The sequence below is a fragment of the Geotrypetes seraphini genome, chromosome 2 (assembly GCF_902459505.1).
Source record: "Geotrypetes seraphini chromosome 2, aGeoSer1.1, whole genome shotgun sequence".
In the NCBI taxonomy this organism is placed as follows: domain Eukaryota; kingdom Metazoa; phylum Chordata; class Amphibia; order Gymnophiona; family Dermophiidae; genus Geotrypetes; species Geotrypetes seraphini.
The window spans coordinates 144033127-144049481 of NC_047085.1; the positions used below are offsets into that span (position 1 = coordinate 144033127).

The 16355-nt window shown below is 41.4% G+C and overlaps 1 protein-coding gene across 1 annotated transcript in view; it reads right to left on the reverse strand.

The window, feature by feature from the left end:
* The window catches only part of COLEC12 (collectin subfamily member 12), a 303430-nt gene that overhangs the window by 239907 nt on the left and 47168 nt on the right, over positions 1–16355 (reverse strand). Inside the window, exon 2 of the mRNA XM_033935217.1 lies at positions 12154–12204. Within this exon, the coding sequence (XP_033791108.1) occupies positions 12154–12204 (51 nt within the window). The remainder of the gene's footprint in view (positions 1–12153; positions 12205–16355) is intronic.

Consider the following 16355-nt stretch of genomic DNA (forward strand, 5'->3'; position numbering starts at 1 on the left):
CCAGCTCCTCCTAAACATGGTAGGTCCTAAGTATGTGGCAAACAAAAAAGGAAGAACCAACAGGGTCTGCAGTAAAAGAGTCGAAGACAAAACAAAAAAAACTGCAGTAGCACGTACAATGATACAGGCAAAATGTATTGAACTGATTGCGGTTAAAAACAACACCTTAAAAACAAAACCACAGGACCCAACACGGTCCGTGTTTCGGTACACGCCTTCTTCAGGGGTCCCAGGTTGGAAGGGGATCAAATGAAACCGCAAAACAAACTAATACCTGTGGTGAGCGGTTTCATTTGATCCCCTTCCAACCCGGGACCCCTGAAGAAGGCGTGTACCGAAACACGGACCGTGTTGGGTCCCGTGGTTTTGTTTCTAAGGTGTTGTTTTTAACCGCAATCAGTTCAATACATTTTGCCTGTATCATTGTACGTGCTACTGCAGTTTTTTGGGGGGTTTTGTTTAGGTCCTAAGTATGTGCCTAGTTTGCCAGTGCCTTAATCTGGCCCTGCCCATAGCAACAGGTATTAGGTGGTAGTACACATAACAAATAATTAGAAAACGGTATGATTCAGTAGAATTAACAACAAAGAAAATGAAATACACAACAGAATTACTGAAAGCCAGCTCATCTGGATAGGGTATTACTCTGTTTGTGGTGGCTCTGTTTTTGTTTAAGACTAGGACAATAGAGATTAGGAGGAAAGTCAGTTTGAAAGGAACAACTGCCTAGCTGTTATGTTTCACTGCATCATAGTTTCTATGTTAGAGACTTTGGAACTGCTTCCACCACAGAAATGCAATGAGAACTTTTTGGGGAAGCTTGTTTCCCTCAAAACCCTGAGGGCACGAGCATTGAATATTCAGCTCATATGTGGTTGCTGGCCACCAATGTTCAGACCTATGCCCAGATAAAATAAGGGGCCCTTTTACTAATTCTTTATTTAGTATGTGCTAATGGAATTAGCATACACTAAATGCTAAGAAGGCCACAGATACAGAACGGAGGAGAAGCATGCTTTGATCCTGGCAAAACTGAGTTCAATTCCCACTGCTGCACCTTGTGACCTTGGGAAGTCACTAAACCCTCCAATGCTCAAGGTACAAAAACCTTAGAATGTGAGCCCACTATGGACAGAGAAAGTACCTGCATATAATGTGTACAGTGCTATATCATCTAATAGTGCTATAGAAATGGTTAGCAGTAGTAAAAGGACTCCCTTGTGGACAAAGTTAATACAGCCTTTAATCCAGGCACTAACCCACTGCTAGCCAGGTAAGTCTTTGCTTCACTCTGACTCTGCCCCCGGAGCACCCTGGAACTAAGGCCCCGATACTATAAAGCCCACCTAAAGTTAGGCACCTATATTGGCCCACCTAGCCAATGTAGGCACCTAATGATTAATAGGCTTAATTGGTGTTAATAGGACTTAATTGAAAAGCACCTATCTCGAAAAATGCAGTTCTATAAAAAGTAGTTACCTAGTCCTAAGCACCTTCCTAAAAGTGGGTATAGTTAGGGCAGGTCGTGGGCGTGTTTTCAAGTTAGGCATCTGTTTTTGACTTAGGCACACCTACGGTATTTAGGCCAAGAAAACCCCGGCATAAATATGGTGCATCTATACTATTGGGTGAGAAGGGGTGGGTGTGGACAGGGATGGTAAAGGTTTAAATTCATATAGATAAGTGGGTTTTTTATTGATATTGGAATTGATCTTTTATTATGTATATTAATAATTGATGCATTATTGATGTCCTTTGGTGCTGTATTTATTTGCAGGTTTTGCATTCTAAGGGCTGTAATGCGAGTTTAAGTTGAATTTCTTAATTGGGATTTTTATTTAGTCAAATAAAGAAAGTATCATTGGGTAGAGAGTACTATTGGGTGGGAAGGGGTGGGTATGGAGAGGGATGGTAAAGGTTCAAACTCATAAAGATAAGTGGGGGTTTATTGATATTTGTACAGAACCATGGTGAGGCCTCATCTGGAGTACTGCGTACAATTCTGGAGGCCACATTACCGCAAAGATGTGCTGAGAATCGAGTCGGTACAGCGAATGGCCACCAAGATGGTCTCGGGGTTCAAAGATCTATCATACGAAGAAAGGCTGAACAAATTGCGGCTATACTCTCTCGAAGAACGTAGGGAGAGAGGGGACATGATTGAGACATTTAAGTATGTCACTGGTCGCATCAAGGTAGAAGATGATGTTTTCCTTCTTAGGGGACCCTCGGCCACAAGAGGACACCCGCTGAAAATAAAGGGCGGGAAGTTTCATGGCGACACCAGGAAGTACTTCTTCACTGAAAGAGTGGTGGACAGCTGGAATAAGCTCCCAGTTCAGGTGGTTGAGGCCAGCAGCGTGCCAGTTTTTAAGAACAGTTGGGATGCTCATGTCGGATCTCTACGAGGGAAAAGGTCATCAGAGAGCGATTAACTAGGGGGGTGGGTCAATGGAGTGGCCCTTTTCTGCCATCACTTTCTATGTTTCTATGTTTCTATTGATGTCCTTTGATGCTGTTTATATTGTATTCGATGATATTTGCATCTATAAAACTGTCTGAATCTAAAAATATGGTGCATCTAAAAGTTAAGAAAGAACAATGTCATATAAAGAATGTAGGCAGTGCTGCTTTAGTTCCAAGGAGAAAGTTCAAACTGAACTGGAGGAAAAGCCTCAGACAAAAGCCCTCCCACCACCACAATGGTGGATAAAGGTGGTAGGGTGGTAACCTCACTGGCAAAAACCTCCGTTATACTCCCAACATGAAAAACTATAAGCAGGCCTGTCTATGCTTGATAGAAGAAAAAACTTTCCACTTATCTCAGTTGATCGGTACACCGACGATGGCCAGCGTTTCACTAACTTGCTGCCTCAGGGTGTATCAAAAGTCCGATCAAAACTAAAGCCAGAAAAGAAAATGACATCAGTATACTGGACTTGAAGCATGACTTCAAAACAATATGACATACCTTTAAGTAGGACGCCGCAACGTCTCATCTGATCAAAAAGATGGCTGCACCATAACTGTACCGGGTTATGAACTCCCAGGGAGTGACGTCAAACCCCGGAAGTGGCTATGCAATAAAACAGCTGACTAGGCTACTGACAAGAGAGGAGGGTAACGCGGTCTGAAAAAGAACTTAATACAAAAAATATATTTATATGATTATTTTTCTCATAACTTTTAAGTTTTCAAACACAAAAGGAAAGTAAAAATATCTGTCAGAACACGCGTTACGATCCTAAAAAGAAAAAGAAAAATGTCAAAACTGTCAGAAAAATCAAAAGAAACAAAAGATCAGAAGAAAACATTCCACTCTAATTTTTGATTTAGCCCACTTGGTTCTTCACTGTCCAATTTATAGATCCAAGCTTGTTCAGCCTAGTCAGCTGTTTTATTGCATAGCCACTTCCGGGGTTTGACGTCACTCCCTGGGAGTTCATAACCCGGTACAGTTATGGTGCAGCCATCTTTTTGATCAGATGAGACGTTGCGGCGTCCTACTTAAAGGTATGTCATATTGTTTTGAAGTCATGCTTCAAGTCCAGTATACTGATGCAATTTTCTTTTCTGGCTTTAGTTTTGATCGGACTTTTGATACACCCTGAGGCAGCAAGTTAGTGAAACGCTGGCCATCGTCGGTGTACCGATCAACTGAGATAAGTGGAAAGTTTTTTCTTCTATCAAGCATAGACAGCCCTGCTTATAGTTTTTCATGTTGGGAGTATAACGGAGGTTTTTGCCAGTGAGGTTACCACCCTACCACCTTTATCCACCATTGTGGTGGTGGGAGGGCTTTTGTCTGAGGCTTTTCCTCCAGTTCAGTTTGAACTTTCTCCTCGGAACTAAAGCAGCACTGCCTACATTCTTTATATGACATTGTTCTTTCTTTTCTTGTGAAAGTGTGTTTCACCATATTATTGATTTTTCACAGATCCGAGTAATTTAAAAGTTAAGACATCTAATGCTGCTCAGGTGGCACTAAGCATAATTCTATACAGTGCACCTAACTTTTATAGAATCGCTCTTAGCACTGCACTAGTTGACGCCAGGTTTTTTTTTTAGATGACCTATATATATGAGGTAGACAATGACACGAAGACAAATTTTCCCCCATCCCCGCAGGAACTCAATTTCCCCCTCCCGTCCCCGCGAGTTTTGTGGCTGTTCCTGTCCCATTTCTATAAGCTCTGCCTCAACCGCACAAGCCTCGAACACTTATGATTTTAAAGTGTTTGAGGCTTGTGCAGATGAGGACAGAGCTTGCAGGAACGGGGGCGGGGACAGGAAAAGAACTTGCCGGGACGGGAAAATGAGTTCCTGCGGAGACGGGGAAAAAAAATTTGTCCCTGTGTCGTTCTATGAGGGTTCTTCAAAAATTTTCCGCACCTTCATATTTTTGTGGGAAATGGTTGGGGCGGCTCACCTTGCAGGTAGGGGGAGAGCTGTTACGCTGGGGTGAAGATGGCTGCTAAACTTACAATTTTCACCAAAGAGGAACGAGAAAAGTAATGCAATTTGCTTTTGAAATATTTAATAAATAGTGTTCACAAAATTTCTGCACTTTGATGTTTTTTTTTAAAGATCCCTAGTAGAATCAGGGCCTAACTGGATAATGCCATGATGATCACAGCTGATATGCAGCCACACTAATTAAGTGCTGTTGAATACCATTGGCAGAGCCGGACAAGCCAGTTTAGCTAGGAGCCTCTCCAGCCTGGTTAAATTGTTCTGCAAATCTACCTCAATGTGTCTTTTTACCAAGTTTTCCCCAATACCAAATTTGGATATTTTCAGTGATATGATTTGCCCCCAGACAGACAAACAGACATTCTTGCCCCTTTATATATAATTCTTTCCAACATGTTGGGATGAAAAGAATAACAAGATCAACTTTTTTATAGAGTGTGGAAATATTTACTAACAATTGTTATTGATAGTTTGCAAATATGGAATGTTTAGGTTTGCTATAAGCCACATTAATGAAAAGAAATATACTGAAATAAACAATAATCCGTTTGCTATGCTCCTGGGAAGCAATTTGCTCTGACACGTGTTTGCCAAAAAAAAAAAAAAATTAACCAACAAATGTTTCCAGCTGCTTGTAATTACTCAAAGTAAGCAAGTTTAAATATTCTAGAATATACCATTATGTTCTAGTGTAATCAGCAATGTTTACAGTCTCATCTATTCTGTCTTCTGGTGCAGTAGAGAGAAAGTATCAACTACTGCCATTTTATACGGCGAGTCTTTATTCTTTTCTGTCCCTTTTTTTGCATTACTTTCTTTCTTCTTTCTCTTGCCAATCCAGGTTATTTTTCATTTTATTCTTATGATTTTTTTATATTCTTTATGCTGGAAGCATCGTTTTACCTCCCAGGCACATAGGCCTAGATTCACTAAACTCACCGATCATGTCCTGACCAGATTGCAATCGTTACACGACCCAGACCCGATTCACTCTCCTTCTGCCTGATCAATCTCCCACCTGATCTGATCCACCCATGCAAATGAGGGAAAATGGCATGCATACGTAGGACATGATCGAAACATTCAAGATAATGAAGGGAATAGACTTAGTTGATAGAGACAGGTTGTTCACCCTCTCTAAGGTAGAGAGAAAGAGAGGGCACTCTCTAAAGATAAAAGGGGATAAATTCCGTACAAACGTAAGGAAGTTCTTTTTCACCCAGAGAGTGGTGGAAAACTGGAATGCTCTTCCGGAGGCTGTTATAGGAGAAAACACCCTCCAGGGATTCAAGATAAAGTTAGACAAGTTCCTGCTGAACCAGAAAGAACGCAGGTAAAGCTAGGCTCGGTTAGGGCACCGGTCTTTAAACCAAGGGCCGCCTCGTGTGTGAACTGCTGGGCACGATAGACCACTGGTCTGACCCAGCAGCAGCGATTCTTATGTTCACTAAGCAGAAGAAGAAACACCGATTGGGTTTGCCGATCTGAAATGAAGCAACTGCTGATGACTTACCAGCTCTCCTGCTCTCTGCTGCCCTGAAATCCCAGTATCGAGGTTACAAAACAACCATCAAAATAAAAAATAAAACTGTACATGTTCATACGAACTCCCTTTTTATATTTTTGCAAAAAGCACAGTGCGAGCCCATGATTGTAACCCGCGGTTCTAACCCGCAGGTTTAAAGCGTGTTCTGTTCCAGAATCTGGCTGTACAAATTGAAATGATTCCTTTTAAAATGTCCACTCGTAGGACCAGCAAGTAAACTGCAGCCACTCCTCCCCATTTATTTTGAGCTCGCTTGTGCGAAAAGCAAGCGCACACGCAAACTGCATCGACAACCAACAAGGATAATCTGCGCATGTGTCTCAATCGCTGTGGGATCACTGCAGGGCGTGCGTCCGATCAGATCATGTGCATGAAGAATCTTTAGTCAATCAGTCGCTTGGCAAAACTCGGCCATGAATCGCCCAACAACGATCCAGATTGGTGAGTTTAGTGAATCTAGGCCTTAGTTTGGATTGTGAGCCCAACTGGGACAGAGAGGGTAGTTTTGATGTCCCTATTATTTTAACTTTGTTAACCGCTTTCATTTGACAAAAACATAGTTTCTTGGTTTTCAAATCTTTTCTTTATTTTTATACATGTCCAGGACGGGGTGGGTGGAGGGGGGGGTGGATATATTTTTTGGTTCATTTCTTGATCAAATTGTTGGATGGGAGGGGAGGTATATTTATTATTTTCTTTGTTATTGATGGAATATAAGTCCTTATTTTGTAATGAATGTATGTATAATTTATGGCACTTTGTATTAGTTTTGAAAATTAATAAAGATCTATAAAAAAAAAAGAAAAGAAAAGCTATATATCAAATAAACTAACTATAAACCTGCTAGACCCAACTTTATATGTCTATATACTCTTCTATTTAATAACCTAAATTATATACCACTGCCTGGCATTGGGACGACCACAAAAACTTGAAGTTAGGAAAAGAGAATGGAACAATGAAGGTCACAGGGTGCAAACAGACACACATATACTTATCAACAATACCTTTAAGAATATATAGTAAGTAGACAAAAGTCTACATGCTTCGTTGATTGATAGTCTCCTAGACATAGAATGGACTAAGCTTTTAAAATTCTTTGCTGTGCAGTGATAAAAAAAAAGAAATTTGAAATATTTTCAAGCTGGAAAACTTGGGGAATTATATATAAACTATTTCCCAAATGTAAGACAACATTTTGATAATATGTAATAGAAATTGTCAGTACACTGTTCGAACTTATTCATATATAAACCGTAATCGTTATACCTTGCACTCAGTCATAAAACACAGGATTCCAATCTGTGAACTATTTCAAGCTATTTTTCAAGTTGCAATGCTGGAATAACCTTAAATGCACTATCATGCCACTGTACCGGGCCATGGTGCGCCCTCACCTGGAGTACTGGTCACCATACATAAGAAGAACATAAGTTTCCTCGGCTGGGTCAGACCAGGGGCCAATCGCGCCCAGCAGGAAGAAGGACACAGTACTACTCGAAAGGGTCCAGAGAAGAGCTACTAAGATGGTTAAGGGGTTGGAGGAGCTGCCGTACAGCGAAAGACTAGAGAAACTGGGCCTCTTCTCCCTTGAACAGAGGAGATTGAGAGGGGACATGATCGAAACATTCAAGGTACTGAAGGGAATAGATAAGGATAGGTTGTTCATCCTCTCCAAGGTAGAGAGAATGAGAAGGCACTCTCTAAAGTTGAAAGGGGATAGATTCCGTATAAATGTAAGGAAGTTCTTCTTCACCCAGAGTGGTAGAAAACTGGAGCTCTTCTGGAGTCTGTCATAGGGGAAAACACCCTTCAGGGATTCAAGACAAAGTTAGACAAGTTCCTGCTGAACAAGAACATGCAGTGGTAGGGCTAGTCTCAGTTAGGGCACTGGTCTTTGACCAGAGGGCTGCCGTATGAGCGGCCTGCTGGGCATGATGGACCACTGGTCTGACCCAGCAGTGGCAATTCTTATGTTCTTATGTAAAATTTTGCTTTTAGCGCCTTTACAGCAAAAATGAAACTGTGTAATTTGGGGGGGCTGGGCCTGCAATTATTGCACTGAAAACTTCATTAGTTCACCTAAACTTAGTTGCACTTACAGCAGAGGCCTTTAGGGAGGAATTCTATAAACCAGGGGTGTCCAACCTGTGGCCCGAGGGCCGCATGTGGTCCTGTGAAGTATTTTGTGCGGCCCCGATCGAGGGCAATGCAGTGTTTTCCTCTGCTGCCCCCAGGTTTTTACCGTCTTGCCAGCTCCCTCCTCTGTCTTGCTGCAGCGTTGACGCATTTGTGCGGCCCCAGAAAAAGTTTTTTCGGCCAGTGCGGCCCAGGGAAGCCAAAAGGTTGGACACCCCTGCTATAAACGGTGGCAAGTGTTGCTAAGTGCTGTTCTATAAAGGGTGCATGGCTAATAAAAAATAACACTTAGGTGCAGAACTTGCACCCAGTGTCGTAGCTAGAAAGTTTGACACCTAGGATGGTAGCATCATGCATCGTTGCGCCATGCGCCACCACTGTTCCCCACTACTTGAGTGCCCCCCACCCCTCGCTGCTTGAGTTTACATCCCCCATGTACTTCTTGAAACGTTCGCCAGTGTGAGTGGCATCTTCCATCTTCTGCTAACGCCAGCCTTGGCTCACTTCTGACATCACATCTTGGTCCCGTGACCAGGATGTGACATCAGAAGGGAGCCAAGGCCGGTGCAAGGCCGGTGGAAGATGCTGCTTGTGCCACTAACGTTATGTGGTGGGGGGGGCATAGAGGAGGAGAGGCAACAGCACCCCCGCAAAGACAGCGCCTAGGGCAATCTGCCCCCTATCCCCCCTTACTACACCACTGCCTGCACCTAACTTTTGGCCACTGGACTTATACCTGCTGAAATGAAGTGTACATTCTGGTACCCAAGTTAGGCATGCTCAGGCCAAATTTTGCAATTCTATATGCAACTTTTCAGAATGTTCCGACATGACCTTGCCAAAATTAAACTACACAAATAACACTGTATGCTTCTCAACATTCATTCTAACCAGAACACCTGGCCTTGGTCACACATGCAGAACACAGATAACCCCTATGCAAATACAGGACCACAAACTAAAAGTACTAATATACACAAACGAAACCCTACGATGCAAGAGACTGCGTGCAGTACAACACCAGAGAAATATGAAGAAATACAGAAAAAAAACACCCCTTCATTTGTCTTCCATAAGAAATTGTAGTCTCACCCTAGGACAGGGGTAGGGAACTCCGGTCCTCGAGAGCCGTATTCCAGTCGGGTTTTCAAGATTTCCCCAATGAATATGCATAAGATCTATTAACATGCACTGTTTTCAATGCATATTCATTGGGGAAATCCTGAAAACCCGACTGGAATACGGCTCCTGAGGACCGGAGTTCCCTACCCCTGCCCTAGGATGATTCTTGGGCCCATGTCATCTATTGGGGAAACTATGAAGTTATTTTCTATGGGACACATGTGAAGGTTTTCGTTCATTATTTCATCTATTACTTTCTAAGTAAGTATTTCTAAATAAATGCAGAGCATTTCTAAACTGTAACATATTTAGTCATATTCCATTCTGTACATCAATCTGTTCTCTGCTGGTACAGGCTGTAAATAAATGCAGTCTACATATCACTGAGCCTCCTACAGGAGTGCATGCTAAGTTGCCTTGAAGTGTGTGGTCACTAACCTGAATAATCTCAGCTGGGAGATTGGAAACAGAGTTTCCCTGAAAACTCTTATGTGAATGATTCAGATCCTTCCAGTTAGAGCACACATGCACAAAGGCCTTTGCATGCTGGAAAATCTAATTGGATAATTCAGACTTTATTTGGCTCTTTAAGTCTCTTGCAGACAATATACACTAATGAAAAACATTTTAGTGCATTCCTAGTTCATTAAATTATATTATTGTATCAGACTGAGGTCGTAATGCTGTCACTCCTTTCTGAAGCCTCCTCCAGGCTTTCAGAGTGACTCTTTGCAACAGCCTTAGACACATGGCAGGGCAAACAGGAGCCTATCTCTCAAGAGATGACTGCATTTGCTTTGCTTCAGCACATGATCACGGAAACAGCCAAGAGATTGCAGAGTGTGCTAGATAAATGGAATATCTATGAAACTGCATGACATCCCAGATGGATTCATGTTATTACACTGTGTTCTTGAGGAAGTTGGTGATTGGGAATTTACAATTTTCACTGTTACGAAAGCCTGTGACTTTTGAGTCATTTTTTTTGTTTAGCTTTATCAATTATTTTATACAAGATTAATATATGTCATTAAGGATCTGCGGGAAGAATATTCACTCCCCGATTCTGTTTTGTTTAATTTTAAATTTCAAGTGATTTCTTTTGTAAGTGCTATAGCTGATACCGGTATATCTGCTTGTTCTCTGAAATGTAAAAGAATGAACTACAAGCCTGCCTGCTGGGGAGATGGAACAAAAATCAAATTACAAAGAGAAAATTTGTGCAGTAAAATAAGAAAAATAAGAGCTCTAGTCCCTTGTTTATATTTGCCTTCACAATATGGATACAATACATTCAGGCCAGGTGTAGGGATTAAAAACATGCAAACATGTCAGCATTTAGGGTTCCTTTTACCAAGGTGCGCTAGGGCCTTAACGCGTGGAATAGCGTGCGGGCTAGCCGCTACCGCCTCCTTTTGAGCAGGCGGTAGATTCTTGGCTAGCGCGCGCTAATCCGGTGCATGCGATAAAAACGCTAGCACACCTTCGTAAAAGGAGCCCTTAGTCATTAATACATTAGTGTTTAAGTTTCATGGTGAGTGCTTTCACTGTGGAGTTTAGAAAGAGTCCACTCATGTGTAAATTATAAAATTCCTTAATTTACGCACATTACCTTATGGCTGGTATAAATGTTAACATCGACTTGTATGTATGTTCTTAAGTGTCTATACTAGTATTTAAGCCCTCTTATACTAAGAGGCGGTAGAGGTTGTATCATGGCCTGGAGCGCTGAATGTTCCGACACTGCTCTGATGCTCATAGGAATTCTTTGAGCGTTGGAGTAGCGTCGGAGCATTTAGCAGTCCAGCCCACGATACAAACCTTTATCGTGGCTTAGTAAAAGGAGGTGTTAATAAATGCTGGATTTTACTAAGCCACGGTAGAGGTTTTTACTCTGGCCCGGCAAGCTAATTGCTCCAACGCTCATAGAACTCCTATGAGCGTTGGAGCAGTTACCTTGCTGGACCGTGGTAGAAACCTCGACTGTGGCTTAATAAAAGGAGCCCAAAGTCAAGTAAGCACAGATTTCACTTTAAAAACCAGGAATAAAATAATCAAATGAAATTATGTGTTACCAATGCAGAACTTTACAAAGTTAGTCTCTTAGAGTGGACTTTTTTGTACCGTAGCTATCTTAAAGAAAAAAAAAAAAAAAAGAAGTATAAAACAGGCAAAATAAATGCTGTCTTACATTAAAAGTAATTTAAGTGGGCTGGAAAGCTCCTGGCCAATTAAATCACTTGTCCTTGGCTAACCATGACTATTCAGCGGCATTTAATCAGTTAGTGCTACTGAATATTTGCGGTTAGTGTCTGAGACATAACTGGCTAACTTGTGGGCTGTGGGCATTCCAAAGGCAGAGTTGGCACACAAGATAAGTGCATTAATTGGGCTGCGTAAAAAGATGTCCTATCTTATGCAGTTCATCTTATGTGGCTAAAGGCTAAATATTGCAATTAACCGCATAAGTTTTAGTGGCCAACATATAATCAGATATTCAATGCCAGTACCTGGACATTGTCTGTCATTGAATTTCTAGCAATAAAGCTGGTGGTGGACATATAACACTGACAGCCACTGACTGAATATTGACCAGAGGATTTCTAAATTTTGACAGTAGTTCTATGACACACACACAAAAGCATATACACACACAGACTCCAAATTTTGGCAATAGTAGCTATCAAAATCAGCCAAAACATCTTGAAGGACACACTTATGTAGATCCCTAATCTCTGCTTTCTTAGCATGAAATCCACATATAAGCAGTCCTCTCAAAGGACCCATCTTGCTGCCACCATCAGTGGTTCTCATCGATTGCAACATATTTATGTAGTTATAAAATCAAACAAGGTAAGATTTCTTATACTTACCAAACCTCTTGTAACCAAAGGATTGCTCCTCCTCTTCTTCAGCAAAATCGTCTGTAGAGAGACAAAGCCACAGAGGAAAGTTACACAAGACTCAGATGAGACAGCAGTATATAGATTCTGAAATTCATTTCATACAAACACAACTGCTACAGGATTGATTTCCATGGGCATTTTCCAGATTTTAGTTCTTCTGCTATTATCATCCCTTTTTATGAGAGACAATTCTCTGTCCATAGTGCGTTGTGTAGGCCTATTAAAACTTTAACGTACACCAAATAAAGAGAACTACTGCTAACACAAGCAAGAAGGTGCTAAAGCTAAATCTAACACACACACCAAAAAAATGCGGATTAATTGTTGTTGTTGTCTGGGCCTGGATCTTTGAGCATCCATGTAAGTAGAACCAATATTTCAGCCATCATGTTGTGACCAAATAATTTTTGACAAAAATTTAAATGAACCAATGAACTTTCCCACCAAAGTTCAAATTTATAAACTACAGATTACTCCCTTTCAATTTCCTGCCAAAATTTCACATCTTCCCTAGGAAACCATCCACCTCAAACTCCATCCAGTTAGGATTGAGAACCTACTACATAAGGACAAACTGCGGACCTCACAGCACACCCTGAAGAAAGCCACAAGATGGCTGAAATGTTGATTCCACTTAATTGAGTGCAGTAAGACCCAGAAAACCTCAACAATCATGACACCAGCCGAGGAAGCCTAAGAGATGATAATATACCAATTGTTTATTTAATTGTTGGTCGTAGTCTGTCACAGGCTGTCAAAGTCTAAACTGCAGGTGTTACAGGTAGTGCAGAATATGGCTGCAAGAATATCTCGTTATGAACATATATCTCCAGTGTTGAAACAACTACACTGGCTATCTGTAGCATTTCGCATCGAATTTAAAATCTTGATGATTTTACATTAAGCAATATAAGGAAAGGCACCGTGGTACCTGATGCAAGTTATAAGAAAATATCTACTTTCTCGTTTATTGAGATCTGAATCTGCTATGAGGTTGAGCCTGGAGCTTGGACATGGGGCTTGGACATGGAGAGCAGCAATTTCATTGGCAGGACCATGATTATGGAATGATTTAGATGGGCCACTGAGGCTGTGTCAAGATCTTACGAGTTAAAAAAAATCAAAACTTGAAAACTCACTTCTTTGTTAAGGCTTTCTACTAAACTGATAACCCATGATGACGCTGAAATCGGATGTATGTTTAACTTGTTAATGAGTCTATGGTACTCTGTTTGTGTATGTGAATTGTAATCCACTTCAGTTGCTAAGCAGAATAGAAAATTTTAAAATAAATAAATATGGGGTAATTTTATAAGAAGCTGCCTAGATTTATGTGGTAAGAACATGTGTAAATAGTAGTATGCTAGTCATTTTTCATGCATCTGACTACTTACCTATTAATGGTCTCTTATAAAATACTGACTAGCAAAAAAATATTCACTATGGTTTGATTGTACGGATTTTGCTGGCGGCATGCACATGTGTGGAGTGTACAAATATGTGTGCAAATTATATTATTCTCTGGTTTACATGCATTCTAGCTAAAATTTACAGTAGGGGTGGGCATTGAAGCCAACTACAGGACTGGAGTAAATGATCATACCATAAACGCAAGCATGTTTTCTACCACTTGCACTGGGCTTCCATAAAGAAAAGTAAATGACTACTTGAAATAGGCACTTGCTAACTCTCTTATCCTATCCATCCTATTAAAGAAGTACCCTCATAATGGTGTCTTCAACTTCCAACAGCAGATTAACGTGTCAAGCTCTTAACTGCCTTATGAAACTTGTATTAGTTGTAATGTAACTTACTCATAAAACCTGTCAGGTTTATAGTGCAGAACATCTCCTAAAGCCATTTTCATGGTATATGGATTTAATCTGGTTTCAAATCTTTACTTCCTAATTATGCCAGAGAACAGATTCTAGAAGGCCACTGGAGCTACCTTTTCCCCTGGCAGATCAATCTATGGATACACTTAAATAATTTATAAAGTATACTTCAAGTTTCTTCAAATGTAGTCGCTCTCAGACTATGGCTATGGATCCTACATATTAACTTGTGTTAAAATAAGCAGATTACTTTGAACAACCTATTAATAACTTATTGTCCACAAATTTAATCACCTCACTCATTGTACCAATGTCCAGATCGTTTATAAAGATGTTGAAGAGCACAGGTCCAAACACTGAGCTCTGCGGCACTCCACTGGTGACGCTCTTCCAGTCTGAGTATTGCCCATTTACCCCCACTCTCTGTTTCCTATGCTCCAGCCAGTTTTTAATCCATGTGAGTATTTCATCCTCGATTCCATGGTTCGCAATTTTCCGAAGTAGTCATTCATGTGGAACCTTGTCGAATGCCTTCTGAAAATCCAGATATACAATGTTGCCCGGGTCGCCCTTGTCTATCTGCCTGTTTACTCCCTCGAATCGCATCTGCCCTAATGGACAGATGCCTAACCCTGCCTAATCACCCCAATTCTCTAACTGGCAGCCATGTCACAGATAGCGGTTAGAGAATCACACCTGCCTGATCGAGGGATCCCTTGCCATTAGCTGATTGTGGCAAGGAAATTCCACTGCCGTGATCAGCTGAGCAGCTGCAGTAAGGGACCCCCCCACAAGTCCCGCTGAAATTGGCAAGTGGGATGCCCACTCCCTTCTGCTGCTGAACCTCCGCCCCTCCCAAAGCAACCGGACAGAAGGGATGCCCACTCCCTCCTGCTCCCGAACCCCCCACCCCCCCATTGAAGATGGTGGCAGCAGGAGATTCCTCCTGCCGCCACCCCCCTACCCCAGAACTCCGAATACCCTGTAAACTTTAACCCCCTGACACCCCCCCTAAGGCTGCAGGCTCCCACCCCACACCCCTAGATCTATCTTAACAACCCCCACCCCCCACCTCATAGGAGAAAGTCTGGCTGTTGGTTTGCTTACACCCTCCAGCTGTCAGGCCTGCCACTCCAAAATGGCGGGCCTTCCCCTTGCTGTTCTAGTAGAGAGCACATTCAACACACATCTATAGTGCTGCATTCATGCTGTGCAGTTCTCCCTGTTAGGTACACAAAAATACACTGAACACAAACTCAGGGACTGATGCAGAAAGCCTAGCTGCACAGTTACCATGGGTTGTGTGTGAATGTTAATGGCCAGTTAATACAGAGAAGGATTGAACGTGAGTGTTAATTCAATGTGGAAGCTCAACCTACTGGAACAACCGACTAACTCAATCCACCTCAACCAGGCACAGGAAAACCCACTCACTATTCACATACCCACCATCCAAAGATGTCAAACGAAGAAAACTATATGACAACCTAATAGCCAGCAAAGTGGCTAAACTGGATAGACAAATCACTAATCTGCTGTCCTCAACCACAGACTACAAAACCTTTAAGAAAGAAACTAAAACCCTACTCTTCAAAAAATACATAAAACCTATTTAACACAACCAGTTCCTACCCAATCCCCACCTACCCACTCTATACCCATAACAAATCTAAAATGCTTCTAAGTACCCAAGTATCACCTTAAGGTCTCGACAACTCTTATGTAATTCTTATGTAACTCTTATGACAACTCTTATGTTATGTTACAATTCTTGTAACCTCCTGACAACTCTTATGTAATCCGCCTTGCACCGCAAGATATTGGCGGAATAGAAATCACTAATGTAATGTAATGTAATGACTGCGGATTGCATGTAAATTTATGGTAATGAAGCCATTAAATATTATGAACAATGCACAGAAGAAAACAGCCACAGACCATAACTGCTACCGTATTTAAGTTTCCATAGCTTTCATCCATATCGAATATGACAGAACTTACCTATAAGCCAGGTTTTATAATTATGGAGAACTTGTAATTTGTATATAAGGGTTAAACATCTTTATCTTAAGGCACATTGGGCCAGATTCTATAAGAGATGCCTAAAGTTAGATGACTAGATCAGCACGCCTAGTCAATTGAGGCACCTAACTTAATTATTTAGAAATCTTAATTGGCATCGATAACAAGCTTAATAAGCTTAAATTAAAATTATTTTCTAGGCACCTAATTTGGTAGGTGCCTACCACTTTCAGCTAGTTGCCTAGTCCAAGGTGCCTACCACAAAATGGGAATGGTTAAGGATAGATCGTGGGTGTGTTTTCCATGTAGGTG